We start from the raw sequence: 16,370 nt of genomic DNA, 5'->3' as shown, positions 1-16,370 counted from the left end.
TTTAAGTTGCAGTTTCCACTTCCATCAAGATTTCAGAGGTGCGGTTGCCGTGGAAGGGGGCAGGATGCCCAGAGCGTTCCGGACCCCTCCAACCAGAGCTGGACCCTGCACAACTCAAATACAGGAAGCACCACTGCAAACCAGCCGCTTCCACGGGCTCCCCATGACCAGTGACTCAATCCCCACAGCTCTAAATTAGCTTCCTCCTTTTTCCACCTATAGCGCATACAGGGCACCCTCCTATAGGGCAGCCTTTTCCACTGCCCCTCTATATCCTGGTCTATAACCGCCCAGGTAACCTTTGTGCCGGGGGTTTGTTTTTCGCTCATGTGTCTGGCTGAAGCTGTCCCTCCCCCAGGCTGCCGTTCTCACCACGCAGAGGAGAGGAATGCTGGAGAGAGGTACCTGTCCCTACCGCGCTGCAGGATATTCAGACAAGTCCTGTCAGCCTTTGATTAGCGGCAGCAATCTAAGGCGTTAAGATCTTTGTGTCAGGCTGCAGCAGTGAGTACAACTGACTCAGCTTCTCTGAGCTGGAAACGACTCAGAATCATTACATAGGGTGATGTTTAACCTGTAGTGAAAATAAAACCAAATTTAAAAGAAACCCACAAGTACCGACGTGAAAGGTACAGTAACATTTAATAGCATCTCGGAAGACAACACTGGTTATAAACTTGCTTTTTGGCAGGAAAACAAAATGCACTTGGTCCGGGTTGCAAAAAAGCCAACTCAAAGAGGAAAGATAAGACAGCTGGAGCATCAGCTGTTCTGGAGCAGCCCTGAGCCATTAACGCTCACGAGGGAGCCCTGCACCGCATCACAGCGGAGGGCAGACGGAGCAGCGCGGGTCCCACTTCTGAGCCCATCCATCCCCCCAGGCAGACACCGGCCTTCGCCCCCAGCCCCGGCCTTCTCCGCGCTGGGTGGTCAGACCCCAGCTTCGTGCAGTATTTTTGCATTAAAAACAAAACAAACAAAAATCAACTTAGTTGCAGTTGAGATGAAGAAAAAAAAAATTAAAAAATAAAGGAAGTGAGGCAGCAGGATTTACAATTTTAACAGCAACTGGGAGAAGTGGGAAGTAACATGCAACCCTAAGCCCTTCCCCCCTGAAGCAGAAGCTCTCCCTGCAGAGGAGAGGGCCGGCGGACGGCTGCACTTCACACAGCCCCAGAGGTTTTGCTGTTTACAGAGGCACTGGAAGCTGCGGTGTGAGCCAGGCCCAGCTTTGTTCAAAGGCCATGCGCAGCGAGCGTCAGACTTTCTTTGGATCCCTCTGAGATGATATCAGGGTTAGGCAGGAGGGAATCGTAGGCAGCTGCAATGAGTAGTTTTGGTCATGGGATTCCCTATGCTGGGATAAAGGTCACGGTGCCAGGACAGCGCTGACAACCTGGAAGTGAAGGTGGTCGGAGATGAGGGTGCTCAGGAATGCAGGTAGAGTCCAGGACGGGAGGGGAGCCCGGGGCTCAGGCCAGCTTCAGAAACTCCTGCAGGGTGTTTTGCTCCACCGCTTCCACAAAGAGCTCGTAATCCTGCAGGGAAAAGCCACACGGTTGCTCACAAGGCAAGGGTGAGCTGCACGCTTCTGCCGGTCAGGCAGCACGGGGTCCCCTGAGCGCACAGCACAAACTGGTTCACAACAGGGGTGACAGTCACATAGAGGACGACAGGGAGAAGCGGGGACAGCCCCGCACAGCGCAGCCCCGCTGCCCACGGTCACCCAGCGTCCCCCTGCCTGGGTCCCAGTTTTCACAAGCCACCGTGCTCCAAATGCCCGTTAACCCTGGCAGCGCCTTGTCCGTGCACCTCACGCCAAATGCCTTTTGAAAGGCGTCTTGACACCGTTTGCAGCAAAAACAAGAGGACGGGATTATTGCCCACCACCCAAGCTCCACGGTGCTTACCCCCAGCACAGAGCACGAGCCTTACCCCGCAGTAGTGGTCTCCGTTGACGATCTGGGGTGGGATGGCTTTGGGGTTGCCTGCCTTCGCCCTCATCTCCTCCCGGAGAGCGTTGTCCTGGGAGATATCCACCAGCTCGTACTTGATGTTTTTCCCATCGAGGATTCTGGTTACTTCACTCTGTTGGGATTTGATCTGGAACCCGGGCGGGAAAGGCAGGTTACGGGGAGCTGGAGAGGAGCCCGAAGGGCGGGCACGCACCCCAGCGTGCCAGCCACACTCAGCACAGCGCTCACGGAGCGACCGCTCCTCATGGGCCACGGTCCAGACCCCACCTGGCCCACGGGGCTGGGCCCTGCGTGGGGGGACACACCCAGCACGGCGGGATGGATCCGGGGGAAGGGGCCGGGGCAGCGTGAGCAGGGGAGGGGATGGGGCGGGGGGGCTTCGCAGCTCCACGGGGAAGAGACGCCCACCCGAGGGAAGAGGGGCCCGGGGGCGCCCAGCCCTGCCCCGCCGGGGCGCGGAGCCCCGCCGCCGCTCACCTCCCGGGATCCGGTCACCGAGGTGCTGTAGACCTTGAGGGTGCTCATGCTGCGATCGCGGCCGCTCCCTGCGCTCAGCCCGGCGGAGGGAGGCTCGGAGGGAGGGAGCGGGCGGCCCCGCCGCCGCCCGGCATGTGACTGCGGGGACCAATGGGGCCGGCGGGCCCGGGCATGCGGCGTCGGCGGGGCCCGGCAGCGGCCCTGCCCCGGGCAGCCACCGCCCCCACCGGGCAGCCCGGCCCCGGCCCGCCCTCCGCACGGCACCGCTTCGCACGAGTGGAGCAGAGCAGCTTTATTTTATACTCAAAATACTCAGTACAAACAAGGGGGTGAGACAAAGGCTGGTGTAAATACACTGCGCCCAACGCGACGGGGGGACACGCAGCGCCGGGCAGAGCGCAGGGAACCGGGACAGGGCGAGAACGTGGGACAGGGTGGGACCGTGGTCCTGCCACCCCTCTCCGGGGTGCTCTGTGAAGAAAGACCCCAGGTCTCCCCCGCACGGAGAGGCAGGCACGGGTACGGCAGCTGGGATCACCATCTTAGCCGGACAGGTCCGGTTTTGCAGGAGGATGAGGTGGGCGCATTTCTCCTCCCCCCCCGGGCAGCCCAGCTGCTGGGACAGGGGCTCCAAGCATCGGCCGAGATGGGGTTTCAGCCGCGATCCCGTTTGCGCAGCCAGCTCTGCAGGGGGCAAACATGTCCTCACACGACACCGGGGAACCAGATCTCCTGCTTGCACCCCAGGAGAATGCAGGGAAAAGGGGATGGTGCCAAACAGCACCCTGCTAACCTGTGGGAGGGAGCAACTTCCACAGCTGGTGCTGCTCTGCACCCCGGTGCCTACAGAGCTCCCAGCAGCCAGGACAAATGACTTCAAGAAATAGCCTTGGCCCACATTTAGCTCAGTACAGCAGCATGGCAGCAGCAGCCTGGGGACAGAAACAGCCAGAAATGCAAGACACCAGATGCGGAAAGAACAGGGCAGACAGCTGGCTGCCCGGCAGACACTGCTGCACTCTCTCCCCGTGCCGCGCAGGGGGTAGCTCGGGACAGCAAACTAACCAATTTGTTGCCACCATCACCCGCGGTGGCCAAACGCTAAGAACAAAACGGATTTGGTCTTAAATTTTAACACAAAGGAATAACGAAAGCATTTCTCCCAAACTTAGGGCTCGCAGCCCCAACGTGAACCAAGAGCAAGCAAACAGACAAGTTTCAACAGTATTTTCCCCCTGTCATATAACCAACTTCTTAACTTGCTCTTAACTCAAGCTGAAAACCAAAAAAGTTCCACCCTCAGCACCACAGCATTGTCACAAGCAAGCACTCAATGCTGTGAAGTTGCCACTAAGGTTAAGGAGGCTTGTGACAAAGTGAACCACATCCCATGCTGATTTATTTAGAAATCTCGTTATTTAGCAGAGGAACAGGGAGCTCCCAGAGCACAAGGGGCAGGGCTACAACAAAGCCTGAGTGGTCACTGCCTCGCAGGCATCAGAAGAGCTCTCAGATCCAGCTGTTCCCTCCTGCCATGTTAGGACCAGGATGGCTTTCTCTCTAGCAAGCAGAGTGCCAAGCAGAGGTGTGTCTCCTCGCTGGCCTGCAGCGGGGTCCCTCGGGGGCACAGAGGCTCTCTGCGGCTCTGGCAGGGGCTGCAGACATTCAAGGCTCCCCGGGATTGTTTGAGATGGCTCTAAAGGCTGCTACAAGAACCAGCAGTTCCTCACCCTGCCAGCAGATGCGTTAGGCACAAAGCAGCGTGGGGACAGGAGGGTTCTCTAGCACATTAAGGCACTTCAGCATCAATCCGCTTCCTCTGCAGTCTGATTCATACCCACACGCAGAGTGCTGTTTCGGGGGGATAAAAGGCTTAAGGCTTCTGGGGTAACAGTGCCCAGGGGGAGCATTTTCAGAGTCGTCTTTTAGAGTTGCTTTATTCCCCAACTCCTGTTGGCTACTGAAAGACTCCGGTTGCATTTACCTGAGGAAAGCAGGTCCTGCTCCATGAAGCAGGACACAAGCATCCAAGCCAGAACTGTGCACACAGCATCTGAGGAGCCTGTAGCACCTTGACGTAATTAGCAGTAGTACAACGGGCACACCCGCTTGCCTAGGAAGTCCACAGATACTCCCTTGAACACTCTGATAATCCTCTGGTCTTACTAGTCACGCAGGATCTGCGCAGAGAACGTATCAGAAAGACCAGGGCATACATTTCCTTTTAGTGATGATTTTAACTGTCACATTTGCATGTTCAGCATTTGACATGCCTGGAAGGCAATTCAGAATTCATCTCCCAGCATCAGAGACCACACCAGCTCCAGCAAACACAGCATAAACACATTCCACAAGATCAAAGCTACTGCAAAGCCCGACACCGAAGCCCTGAACGATTCCAGTTAGCCAGTCAGCAGCTAAACACTTCTGGCAACAAACCCCCTGATTGCTCACAGATTGGATAAGTCACACATCTTGTACCCGAGCAAAGGGATGGTAAAGTGCTGAATAGGTTTTGGGTTGTAGGAGCTCTAGGCTCCTGAGGGTTTCAAGTCTTCATTTCCTGTCTTACTTTGGGGAGCGTTCTTTACTGGGTGATGCAGTTGTCTCCCATGTCCTGAGCATATCTGTCAGATATTGCTGTCCTTAAGTCCTCCACCTCTTTGTGAAGCTGTTTTACCTCCACCAGTTTCTTTGCAAGTCCATCAGGGCTCAGCAAGTCGTCCTTCTCCTTAGCAGAGGTCTGCACAGCTGTAGAGTCAGAGAAGGGAGTTACCTCACGTGCAATTCTTACCAAGGATCACACACATTTGCAAGCGAGCCAGAAAAAACAACATTTGCAAAAGAGGTACTACTTAACATTTAGTTATTACAGCATGCACCTTTAAAGCTAGCTAGCCACAGAAAGAAGGTTCAGAATCCCAGAAAGATGAGAACCTTCCACGCTGTACATGAATTATTTAATTCTGCCACAGCGCAGGAACCAAAGGGTTTGCTCTGCCATCACTCCGCATACTTACAGCGAATGCCTAGGAGCAGAGACAGGTTGGGATCCTTGCCCTGAGCCCTCTGAGTGACAATGCTGTAGACAGACTGCAAATCCTGCAGACAACTGGCCAGCTCGCTGTGCAACTCCTGGGCGAGGCGGGCTGTCTCGGCAGGCAGCGGCTGGGTTGTTAGCTCTGCCTGCCGGAGTCGCTCCTGAAGGGTCAGGTTCTTCTCAATGAGATCCTGGTTCTGCACTGAAAGCTGAACAAACGGACACAGCAGGTGAGCGGTCACTTGGTGCAGAACTAGCACACTTAAAGCGACTTAACGCAACTGCTCGATGATGATGGGAGCACCGAGGGCAGGAGGAGGTGGTTTACATCAAGCCCTCCAGACTCTCGCCAGATGAGCGAGCGTCAGTCCTACAGGGTGTGAGCATTCGGCTCTCCTGACTCAGACAGGAAGCGCCCCATGACACTGCACTGTCCCGGCTGAGGCATGATGCAACAAAATAAGCTTCCAGGAGGTTGTGCACCAGCTGCGCACCCCAACACTGGCCATCCCTTCCCTCAAGGGCTGCCGTTGTGCTTGGCTTCCTTCAGGTTTGAGAGCGGGGCTCAGCCCTGCCCTTCAGCCAGGGCTGCAGTCGAGACTCCTGCTCGCTGCCTTGCTGCCCCCAGCTGGCAAGCTCAGTGTCCTCCGCCACAACCTGCAGCCCCAGCTGAAGTTCCCAAGGCAGAAACTGCCTTTCTCCTCCTGCTTTTGAACAGAAGAGCTCCTTTCAGAACACTGACAGGGCAACTGACTAGCAGGAGGCAGAAGAGGTGGTGCTGCTGACTGCAAATTAAGGGCCTTGCTAAAAGACAATCCATTGTTCATTCAACTGCTATGCTCGGGCACTCTAAACACTCCTGCTCTGACCTCTTTCACAGCGGTCCGGAGCTGCTGCAGTGCATTGTCTCTTCTCATCGCCTCCTCTTTCAGAGCTTGGCTTGTCCCCTCTTCCTGGGCCACCTGTTCTTCCAGGTTCTGGAAGAGACCATGGGAAAGTCGTAAGTCTAACTCACTTCACAGCAGATTCTCAAGTTCTAGGTCCCTCCACAGTCACCTCTCACCTTTACTTGCAAGGACAACTGCTCCATCTTCTTCTGCTGTTTGTCCACAATCTGGAATCAAAAGCAGAGGCATCAGAACTGGCCACAGACCCAGTAATACCACCAGGATTTCTCCTTCAGTAGGACAGCAACCCCTCTCCTTCTCTTTCCTGTCCACTTACTGCTTTAATCACTGCCTCTGTTAGTAATGGACTTAGATTCCCTGATGAAAGGCACCTGATAAAAGGCACCATTAGAAGTGTTAGCTAAAAACAGACTGGAGAAGTTGCATTCTTGTGGTTTTTCTCCCCGCTCTGGTGCATTCTGCAACTTCTCTCCAGTGTTACTGTAGGAGTGCATAGTTATCACACCAAGAACAGCTTTTAAAGCCCCTCAGTTTGGAATTCCAGGAACTGCTGCTTCACTGTGATTGTGCCTGCCTACGACTGCAAAAGTCCTTGATTTCATTTTAGTGCCTGGTGTGACTCAGTGGAAGGAAAAATGTGTGATGCCCAGCTGGGACAGCCTGTTACCTTCCTGAGGCAGTCGCATTCTTTCTTCAGAGAGTCATTTTCTATTTTCTGTCTCTCCGCATCCTGGGCAGGCGGTCCTCTCTCTGCATTCTTTACACATTGCTGCATCTTGTCCTGCAAGCTGAAATTAGCAGAACACCATGGGAAAACCAGCTTTATTTGGAGTGTTTCCCTCACTAAACAATATGAGGCAGTGAATGATTTTCGTATCAGGTGTCAGCGTTGCCCTGTTTGCATCCCAGCTTGCAAACTGCAAGGGCTGTGAAGGAAGGAGTCCCTCTCCCTGGACACAGCCCTGCCCATGATATTGGCACGTTTGCAGAGATGCAACGATTACAGATTACGTAGGCCCATTTTGCAAGGAGTTACGGTTGAGAGCAATAACCTGAGGACACAGACAAACCCAGGTGACAAAACAGGGGCCTCCTTTCTTTCAGCCATCTGGTTCTGCTCCCACCCTCCACTGGTGGCACACAGAGTTTGAACACGGTGTTTTGGCGAGCGCTCACATAATCATCACAAATCCATGGTAACCTAGTTCTGACAGGGGGGACAGTGGCTGTGCTGAATCATCACTGTTCTTGTGCAGCAATTACTTCAGTGCTAAGATGAAGCTTATTCTCATCCTCCAGATTTTTACCTGCGCACAGTGGAAAGAAGCTCCATTTCCTTGTGTTTTTGGGTTTCTAGCTGCATCTCTTGCTCCCTGAAAGCAGCCCGGACATCTCCAAGCTCCGTTTCCAGTGCCAGCACTGTTTCCTGCATAGCAGTACTCTTCAGTTCAGATTCCTTCAGCTGCAACAAAGACCATCACAACACTCTAGAGACCCCCCAGGGGTTTCACCACACACGTCACGTTTCAACTACATTCGCAAGGCAGATTTTTACTACCTATGTGGCAACTCTCAGCTATAGCTCAGAACATTCCTCCTCCAAAAAGGTCAGACCACAACTTTACTTGGGCAGCTGCGCAGGGGATTATCTGCAGCTGTAGAAAAGCCACCTGAGCAAGTATGTGAAGAGTCACCATCACAACTCAGAGGAAGTTTTACCTTCTGACTCTGTTTCTGGTGGTCCTCAAGGGTTGGTAGATCAGCCAGGTATCGTTCCAGGGTCTCAATTCTCTGTTGTCTCTCCCTGTTTTGGTCAGACTCCTTCTGGCATTTCTTTTTAAGATTATTAATGTGTTTGTCTCTTCCCTTTACCTGCAGGGACAGTTATATACAAGTTTAGTTTATAAAATTTCTTTTCCGTTCTTCAGTCCTCTGTAAGCCCACTAATTTATCTTTTTGTATAGCACAACACCAAAAGACAAGATCACTAACTCAACAGCTCACTTAGCTAAAGACAGGCTTCTGCTCTGGTTAAAAGAGGAGGTACTGAAATACTTCTAACTGCAGGAGGAAGGGCTTTTGCTTATAAACCAAAGAATTCTACAAGGAGATCAGAAAATATCTACAATAACACATTGCCACAGAAGACTTTCACCTAGGCACTACATTGACTTTTAGCTTCTCGAAGAAAAAACACCTTCCCATTGCTAGAGCAACGGGATCATACCCTTTCTTCCTGTTTCTTTAACTCCTCTGCATGTTTCTGCATAGTTTCCTTCAGCGACTCCCGGATCAGCTTTGCATCCACCTCTGCAGCAGCCAGTTTTCTCTCCAGTTCAATCTTCTCCTTACTGAGGGATTCAGTCTTCTCTGTGAACTGCGCTCGAAGAAACGTGTTCTCCCGCTGCAGCTCCTGCAAACAGAGACAGCCTGTGAATTCTGTCTGTCGGAGCTAACCGTTAGTTACAAACTGGCACTAAGCAGCAGCTGCTGTGTTCTCAGCCCTCCTAATTCCCAAACATCATTCAGCCCATCTTATACACTGCAGTATCTGAAACAGCACTTGTCAGTGCTGTCAGGTGTGTGCATCACTAGCACAGCTTCTAAACAAACCATCGTACTTCAGGGCTTGAAATCTCAAGAGTCACAGAAGACCTCAGAGACGACAGGTAATCGGGACCCCATACAAAGGATAGTTTTACTCTGCATAGCCCTCCTACTCAGGAAACACCTAAGGACAAGTGGTAGGGCCGTTGGATTCAATACATATTTCTTACTGACATCCTGTTGCACCCAATTACCTGCATTCTCAGCATGTAGACATCTCCGTAGGGTGCTGGACAGCCAAGCAGGGCACTGTGAACCTGCAGCTCACTTTCACGGACCTTCTGCTCCAACTGGGATATGTGTTGTCTTTGTCTGTAAAAAAAAAACAGGTAGAGCAATACAACATGAACAGTGCCACCACAATTCTAATGCTCCATACAGCGACAAGCAGAACAGAAAGACAACTCTGCCACTCAGAACTGACTTGCAGAGAAATAATCTGAAAGATGTCCATTCTGACTTTTTTTACAATTGATATTAACTTTTCTTCCCTCCCCTCCCTTTCAAAGCCTCCCCCCCCAGCAAGGATTATACATAAAACACAGAAGCCTTGCATGCTTTGGAGGATCCAGCTTGGCTGCAGAGCTTATGAGCAAAATGAACAGAGGACTCGAAATGAGCAAGCAGAAAAAGTATTTACAGTCCAAATGCTGACAGCAGCTTTCATGAGGACTTGCTTTTCCGAAAAGCTTATGGACCACTAGCGTCAGGTATGAGAAGTGGTGTTTGCCAGCCCAAACTCACAAAGAACAAATTTAAAATAAAGATCTCAAAGAGCTCCCAGAAAGTCCTCAAGCAAAAACGCAGTAGTTTTGACATTCCACATAATCGTGATGTAAACAGAAATCTTCATCCCTTATAAAACACAGAAAACCATAACCAAAGTTTATTTGAACCCTTCAGGATCACTACTTCCTAGAGGAAGAGGGGGAAGAGCTGTTCTCAAAGGTTATTATCTTCTTTGCAATAAAAAAAGCTCAATCGGGTAAAAAGGACTCTGAGATATGAGCTTTTCCTGGTACTTTCAAAACGGAAATGCACTGGAGTCCTTAAACCACACGTCAGTATCAAACTCTCACCTGTCAATGAGAAGCTCTTTCTCCTTGAGTAGGTTTTCATTGGAGTTCAGGATATTGATCCACTGGGCTGGATCAGGTGTAGGCAGCGAAGGAGAATACATCGAGGGATGGTGGCAGGCACCTCCATTTTGCAACTGAAAGAGGAGACAAAACAAGAAGGGAGAGGTTTGTGCTCCACAGAGGTAATTGCAACATTGCTAGAGCTATTTTGCACACTGTGTGCTCATCTGCATGCCAGGACATAGCTATTTCAGTCTCTGTCGATGTCCAATAACAAGTAACTTTGCCCAAGCACAACTGGAGATTAACAAATAATTTTAGACCACTGTGCTAGCTCGCTGGAAACAATTTGTCTCCATTAGGGTACAGCTGGTGGGAGGTGATAAACAAACTGTGTCCATCTAATAAACTGCAGTTAGTTTTATGCATCTTTTCAAAAAAAGCGTTTCCTAACTCTAGATACAGAATACAATTATTCTAGAAACTGTTAAGAACTTCTTGGCATGCTTTTTCTGTGCAATTTCTAGCGGAACCGTTGTGCAGTGCTGCAACATAATACAGGGCTGCTCTACATAAGCAGCATGTCAAATGATACCTGTGACACCACGTTGTAAAAACACATCGTTAAGAGACTTTCGGTGTAAGACAGGGAGACGCATCAGACATTTTCCCCCTTGCTTCATAAGTCTGGGACAACGATTCATGACTAAAGAGACAGGAAGGGTTTCAAACTCATACATTCACACAAACAGCTCCCTACCTGCATTTGCTCTATCTGTAATCGCACTTTCTCCAGCTGTTGTTTCCAAGCACTGAGCTCGCAGACCCTCTCGTGTGGATGTAGCGTGCAGGCTTCTTGCATCCATGGTCGAGATGAAGGAGTTACAGGTTTTGAAAAGAAATTGTTGGCCTGGAGTCCTGTTGGCATCAGCCTGCTCCCGCTTGGCCACGTTCCGTCCTGGGGCTCACAGGCTCCGTTAGCCCCTGCCGCTTGCTTACTCTCTGGCAGCACCTTATAATGGTCCTTTCCTGCCTCAGCTGCCGCAGAGCTTGGATTGAACTTCTGGAACCTGTGGAGAGGGTCAGTGCACAAACTATCCAGAAAGAGAGACTGGTTAAGGGTGCGCTCAATGGCAGGGGTGTCAAACTTCCAAGTATCTTCTGTTCTCATGTGATCAGAAACAGGATGCCAGGATTGCTCAAAACCATTCTCCGCTGAAGACCCATAGAGACGCAAGAGATCCCTGGGTGGCACCTGAGATGATTTCCCAGCATTAAAGTCTCCATTTCTCGTGAGCCCTGCGTGTTCAGAAGCAGACCCTGGCATAGCAGTTTTTGAAGTACTCTGCGAACAGCTCTGGTCTCCCGCAGAGCACAGCTTGGAGGGTGAGGCACCCAATGTAGAAGGCATAACATGGGCTGTTGGGATGGTCACTTGGGTTTTGATGGGCTGGAATGAGGAACCGTTACTGGAATTGCAAAAGTCTAGGGAAAGAAGAAGAGCGATGCTCTAATTACAACCCTGAAAATATTCCGACACGAACAGCCACTCCTCTGCTGAACTTTCCAAAAGAATTTTAAAACCCGATTCTTTCCCCCCTGAACATGTCCTCCTAAGCAGCAGCAGCAAGACTAAGGCACACCTATGTTCCCCCTCACTACAGGTTTCAGGAGCCTGCTGACATTTTCCTACCACCGTAAACCACAGGGAGAACCCAAGTTTAGTTCAGTACACATTTTTAATCCCTTGTTTTTAAGCTACTCTAGCATAATCTTAAATCAATAAGGTTATCTTTCTATAGATTTAGAAATCAAGTCCTTTAAATTGAATAAAAAGGCTGAAACTTACTCAGCTGAACACTGAGACCTTGATTCTGTTCTGCCCGTCCCACAGCTCAGCGACTCTGAACCGTAACCAAAGCTAACTGGAGCCTCCACTAAGCCCATGATGAGCTTCAAACATAGCTGGACACTAGATCACCAGGCAGTTGACCTTCGAACTCCTCCAGGACGCTGCAGCAAAAGAGCTTTTTCTAGAGGCTAGAGTAATGGCTCTCGCCTTATTGCCACAGGAAATGAGAGTTCAGCACACGCACCCCAACGTGAGCCCGTCCTGTCAGACGGGCACCAAACCTGGCTACGTGGAAATACAGGGTTATTCTTAGCAACGCTCAGATTTCAATACAGCAACAGCAAGAGCTAAGAAAGGCAAACAGCAAAGTGCCTGTTCCCACTCCTCGTCCCGATACACTGTGTATTGCAGTAATTCCAGGTTTCTCCCAGATACACAATGTTTTCTTCATTGGTTTGGCTGAAGGCCCATCCCCACATGATGTTTCTTTACTCCAACAACAGGACTGGAAGGTCACCCTCCCACCTGTTTGTAACCTCAAAGCATTGTTACAAGAAGGAGTAAAAGGTTACAATTTGAACATGACCGAAACCAGATTCTGAAAAGACTGTCAAACTGCAGGAAAACTATCACAATAAAGGCACAAGACTCTCTCCTCAAAAAAGAGCAGGAGGGGGAGAAAATCCCTTAGACATTACTTGGCTGTGCCTAGGAACTCCAGAGGACACCACGCTACCAAGCGGTCGCAAGCACATTCACCTCGGCAAACGGAAGAGACAGCACAATTCCCTTTTACAGCCCCTAAATTTATACCCCAGTATCACTATCAGGAACTCGAGTTCTCTGACCAGCACGCCACGTGCGGATGCTGCAATCGGTTCCTTGAGTGTGCTAAGGGTCGTCACAACAACACTTCTGACTAATGTACTGACCTGAAAGCCAGCGTGCTTCAGCCAGCTGTCAGGGCTGCAACTCAGCCTCAGCTCTTACAAACAAGGCCACCTTACAAATGTTCAGAAGGGCAATTTCCAAAAGGGCCATCGTTACCTCCCGTGCCCTCAGCGTGTGACTGGAAGTTTTATTATCCTGAGAGAGGCTAGATGGGACACTTAAACATGCGCTCTAGTAATATTTCTAGCAATATTTCCACAAGCCAGACTTTCTAAAAAGCCTTCATTTCAACTCACGCATTATTAAGATCTATGGCTCATTCAAAAGGCTCAAGGCAGCTTGTGAAACACATGAATGTGTGAAGTGCATTCTGTTAAAGAACAACACAAACCTCCTCACTGCTGAAGGAAGAATCAGTGAATCAATAGTGGTTTATGTCACTTTCATGGATGAAGATAAAAATACAGGTGGAAAGGATCGCTGGGACACACAATTTCACAGAACGTGCCTCAGCTGAGCGCAAGGCTGCAGCATTCTTCAGTGAGAAGCACACGGCTCTAACACTGAGAAGGCTTACGCCCAAAGGCACACTGATCTGAAGTCTCTAGAGGCACCTACAAATTATTTCTTAAAAAAAAAAGAAAAATCACACAACAGACTTGCTGATAAATCACTTGTTGGTCAATATGAACCAGCAAATCACCAAGGTGGCTCTTTTAGTCAGTTAAAAATGCTTACTACAGTTAGAAGACAACCAAACTAGCTTAGAGAAACAGCAAGTCCCTTAATCACTTGTTTATATTTCAGGCAGCATATCTGCGTGCTGAGGCACTGGTTTTGAAACAGTCTCCAAACATCATTACAGATTCTGCTCTCCCCAAGTTTTACACTCTAGTGTTCAGTAATATCAGGCTATTTAATGCTTGTCGGTCTTCTAAGAAAACTTTGGCTAAGTTTTCTAAGAAGTCTTTCTAAGTTTTCCAAGAAGTCTTTGGCTGCTACTGTGTGACCCCATGCTGACCGTCACCTTCTGTGCTGTCTGAGCAGGAGGTCCCAATGCCCCCATCCCCGCTGTCAGCCACACTTGAACAGCGACTGACACGGCTCTGGAACTTCACAGACAACATAGGTGTTTTCCAGTCAGTCTCCAAGAAATGACTCTTCTGACTGGTGCTGGGATCTGGAGAGGAAAAGCCAGGGATATTTATGTTTTAGCCAACAGACTGAAAAGCCTTTTAATACACCTAATTAAGCCATATCTAATTACCCATGCTACCAAAACCCAGACTGATCCTTGCTCGACTCCCCATATTGTTGCTAAAGAAATCTCTTTTGCAAAAGGAAATGACAGCAAGCACAAGGAAGTCAAATAATATCAACAGGAGACTGAAAATCAATCATGTTATGGAGGTCAGAATGCAAAAGCAGTAAGTTATATTCCTATTGATAAGTTTGGTGATATTACACCCAGCTGATGCTCTGGTACTCAGACTAAAAAGATGAGCAACAGCATTGGCACACAGCAAAACTGGTTAATTTAAAGGTACATTTTTGTATTGACTGTTAAGAACTCTCCCAGATTTATCAGTTATCACTAAAGAGACAGGCTCGTTGTCAAATGATTCTCTACCCTTGCATACCCATGCAATTGTTTCATTTTGCAGGAATAAGACATTGGGTTTTTAATAAAAAGCTTTTAGGAAAGAACTCTTCTCAGGGCCACGTGTCTCCTCAGAGAAACTGAAACAGGATCTGACCGCAGCAGGGCTTTAAAGAAAGGACTGTCCTTACCCGATGGATTGTTCTGCTGGAGCCTCAGGTCTGGATGTTTCTCAAGAGCAGCCATCTTATCTATCCAGTGAACTACAGGGCAATAAATAAAAATCATATTTTAAATCAGCATAAACCAAACCCCGTTCCCACTAACCCAGCGAAGGGTACATACACATCAGCTACTCTTCAGAGTTACACAGTATTTCATATTTAATTAGCATCTCCTCCCAAGGGTACCTCTGTTTCATCCCCACAGCAACAGAGGCAATACTTAAAAAAACCCTTGCAGTTATTGTAGCTTTTCTTCATGCCTGAGAAATGAGGAGAGTTCCTGTTTGCAACATTCTCCAGGTATGCAGCAGTTCAGCAGCGCCTTTCAGCTGGGGCATGTGTTATCCCCATCGCAGTTATTTATAGAGCATCAGTCACCATGGTACCTACACGCTGGCTTTATGTCTCTAGAGACTAAAAATTTCCCGTTAAAAGTCTTAACTCTAAACCAGTTCATTTCTGCCCTCTGTAGAGGTCACTCAGCAACTACATGCAGAAACGCAGTCATTCAAAACTTAGCGTTGCTGTTCCATAAATGGCAATCATTATCTATCCAGAGCTTTGGTCTAATTTATCTGCTTATCTGAGTATTTCAGACAGTGAATTTCCTGTCTCTGATGATGCAAGAATAATTTACAGCTCTCAGGCTTCACTATGGAAATTCAAGGCCTCTCTCCACTCCACCAGCCAAATACTAAATCCTCGATCACCAGCTGTTACAGATTTTTGCTTAAGTGATTCAAAGAGCTAACAGAAACCATTAATTCTTAGAAAACATACATATACAGATTTTACAACATAGGATAGACATTGGGAATACAATAGGATAATGAACCAGAAGCAGCATTTCACTCAGTGAAGTAGCAAAACACTTCTAGCCAAACACAGTGCTTATTATGTTTAATTTAGGCATGTTTCTGAAATTCCCGAGTTTAAATCTCAGTCTCCAGCACTACAGTCAGGCAGTTAACAGGGAAATTCAAGCCTGGGCCCTTGAAATAAAATAGACAAAGCAACCGAAGCATTCCCACCTCACTCAGCACCACCCTCTCACCAACACCCCCCCACGAAGAGCACCTATGCCATCCTATACACCATCCCCTTCCAGCAGCGGGCACAGGGCAGACCCTGCAGAGGGGGTGGGAAGGGAGAAGTGGGTCACGAAGGGAGGGGGAGCAGCGCTTTACCCGACGGTAGGGGAGAGCTTGGGGGGTACGTGATGTGAAGCCAGGCTGCGGGGGGGGACGGGACGCCCTTCGCCCCCCAGAAGGGGATGAGGAGCAGAGTGATTCGGGTGGAGGGAGGGGAGAGGGGAAGGCGGTTGACCTCGGAGGGGAGGGGGGCCCAACCGCCTGGAAGGCACGGCCTGACCCCGCGGGGCCGGGGGCCGCCGAGCTGCCCGGGACGGACAAGAAGGGATGGTTTCACCGAGGGGGGAGCACAGGGAGGGGTGCTGCCCCACGCCGGAGCCCGCCCCGTGAGGCCCGAGGCCTGGCGGCGGGACGGCTCCCGGGCGGGCCCGACCCCCTCACCTGGCTCCGCCGCGGCGCTCGCGCTGCCCCGCGCGCCGCGACCGTTACAGCCTCGAGGGAGGGGGGGGAGTGGCAGAGGAAAAGGGGCAGAGCCCCGCCCGCCCTTCCCTGCCCCGCAGCCTATCGGGCGCGCCGGCCCCGCCCTTGCCCCTCGCTCATTGGCTCACCCGAACGCTGATTCCCC

At 50.3% G+C, this 16,370-nt stretch overlaps 2 protein-coding genes across 2 annotated transcripts; both read right to left on the bottom strand.

Moving 5' to 3' along the window:
- Window positions 1-623: 623 nt before the first annotated feature.
- SH3BGRL3 (SH3 domain binding glutamate rich protein like 3) lies at window positions 624-2,641 on the bottom strand. The gene is given in 4 exon segments (XM_075173483.1): window positions 624-1,538; window positions 1,936-2,103; window positions 2,454-2,563; window positions 2,566-2,641. Coding segments are annotated over 4 exon segments (405 nt in total). The 5' UTR covers window positions 2,627-2,641; the 3' UTR covers window positions 624-1,472.
- Window positions 2,642-4,656: 2,015 nt separating this feature from the next.
- CEP85 (centrosomal protein 85) lies at window positions 4,657-16,247 on the bottom strand. Its single transcript, XM_075173482.1, has 14 exons — window positions 16,187-16,247; window positions 14,622-14,693; window positions 13,858-14,010; window positions 10,848-11,572; window positions 10,088-10,221; window positions 9,203-9,320; window positions 8,629-8,814; window positions 8,121-8,273; window positions 7,709-7,863; window positions 7,069-7,189; window positions 6,557-6,607; window positions 6,363-6,470; window positions 5,474-5,702; window positions 4,657-5,204 (listed from the first exon to the last, which is right to left on the bottom strand). The coding sequence occupies exons 2-14, from the start codon at window positions 14,674-14,676 to the stop codon at window positions 5,041-5,043; spliced, it is 2,352 nt and encodes a 783-aa protein (XP_075029583.1). The 5' UTR covers window positions 14,677-14,693; window positions 16,187-16,247; the 3' UTR covers window positions 4,657-5,040.
- Window positions 16,248-16,370: the final 123 nt, after the last annotated feature.

This window comes from Calonectris borealis, chromosome 25, assembly GCF_964195595.1.
Source record: "Calonectris borealis chromosome 25, bCalBor7.hap1.2, whole genome shotgun sequence".
In the NCBI taxonomy this organism is placed as follows: Eukaryota; Metazoa; Chordata; class Aves; order Procellariiformes; family Procellariidae; genus Calonectris; species Calonectris borealis.
Note: the sequence above shows the minus strand (reverse complement) of the source record. Positions and strands in the feature narration are given on the sequence as shown.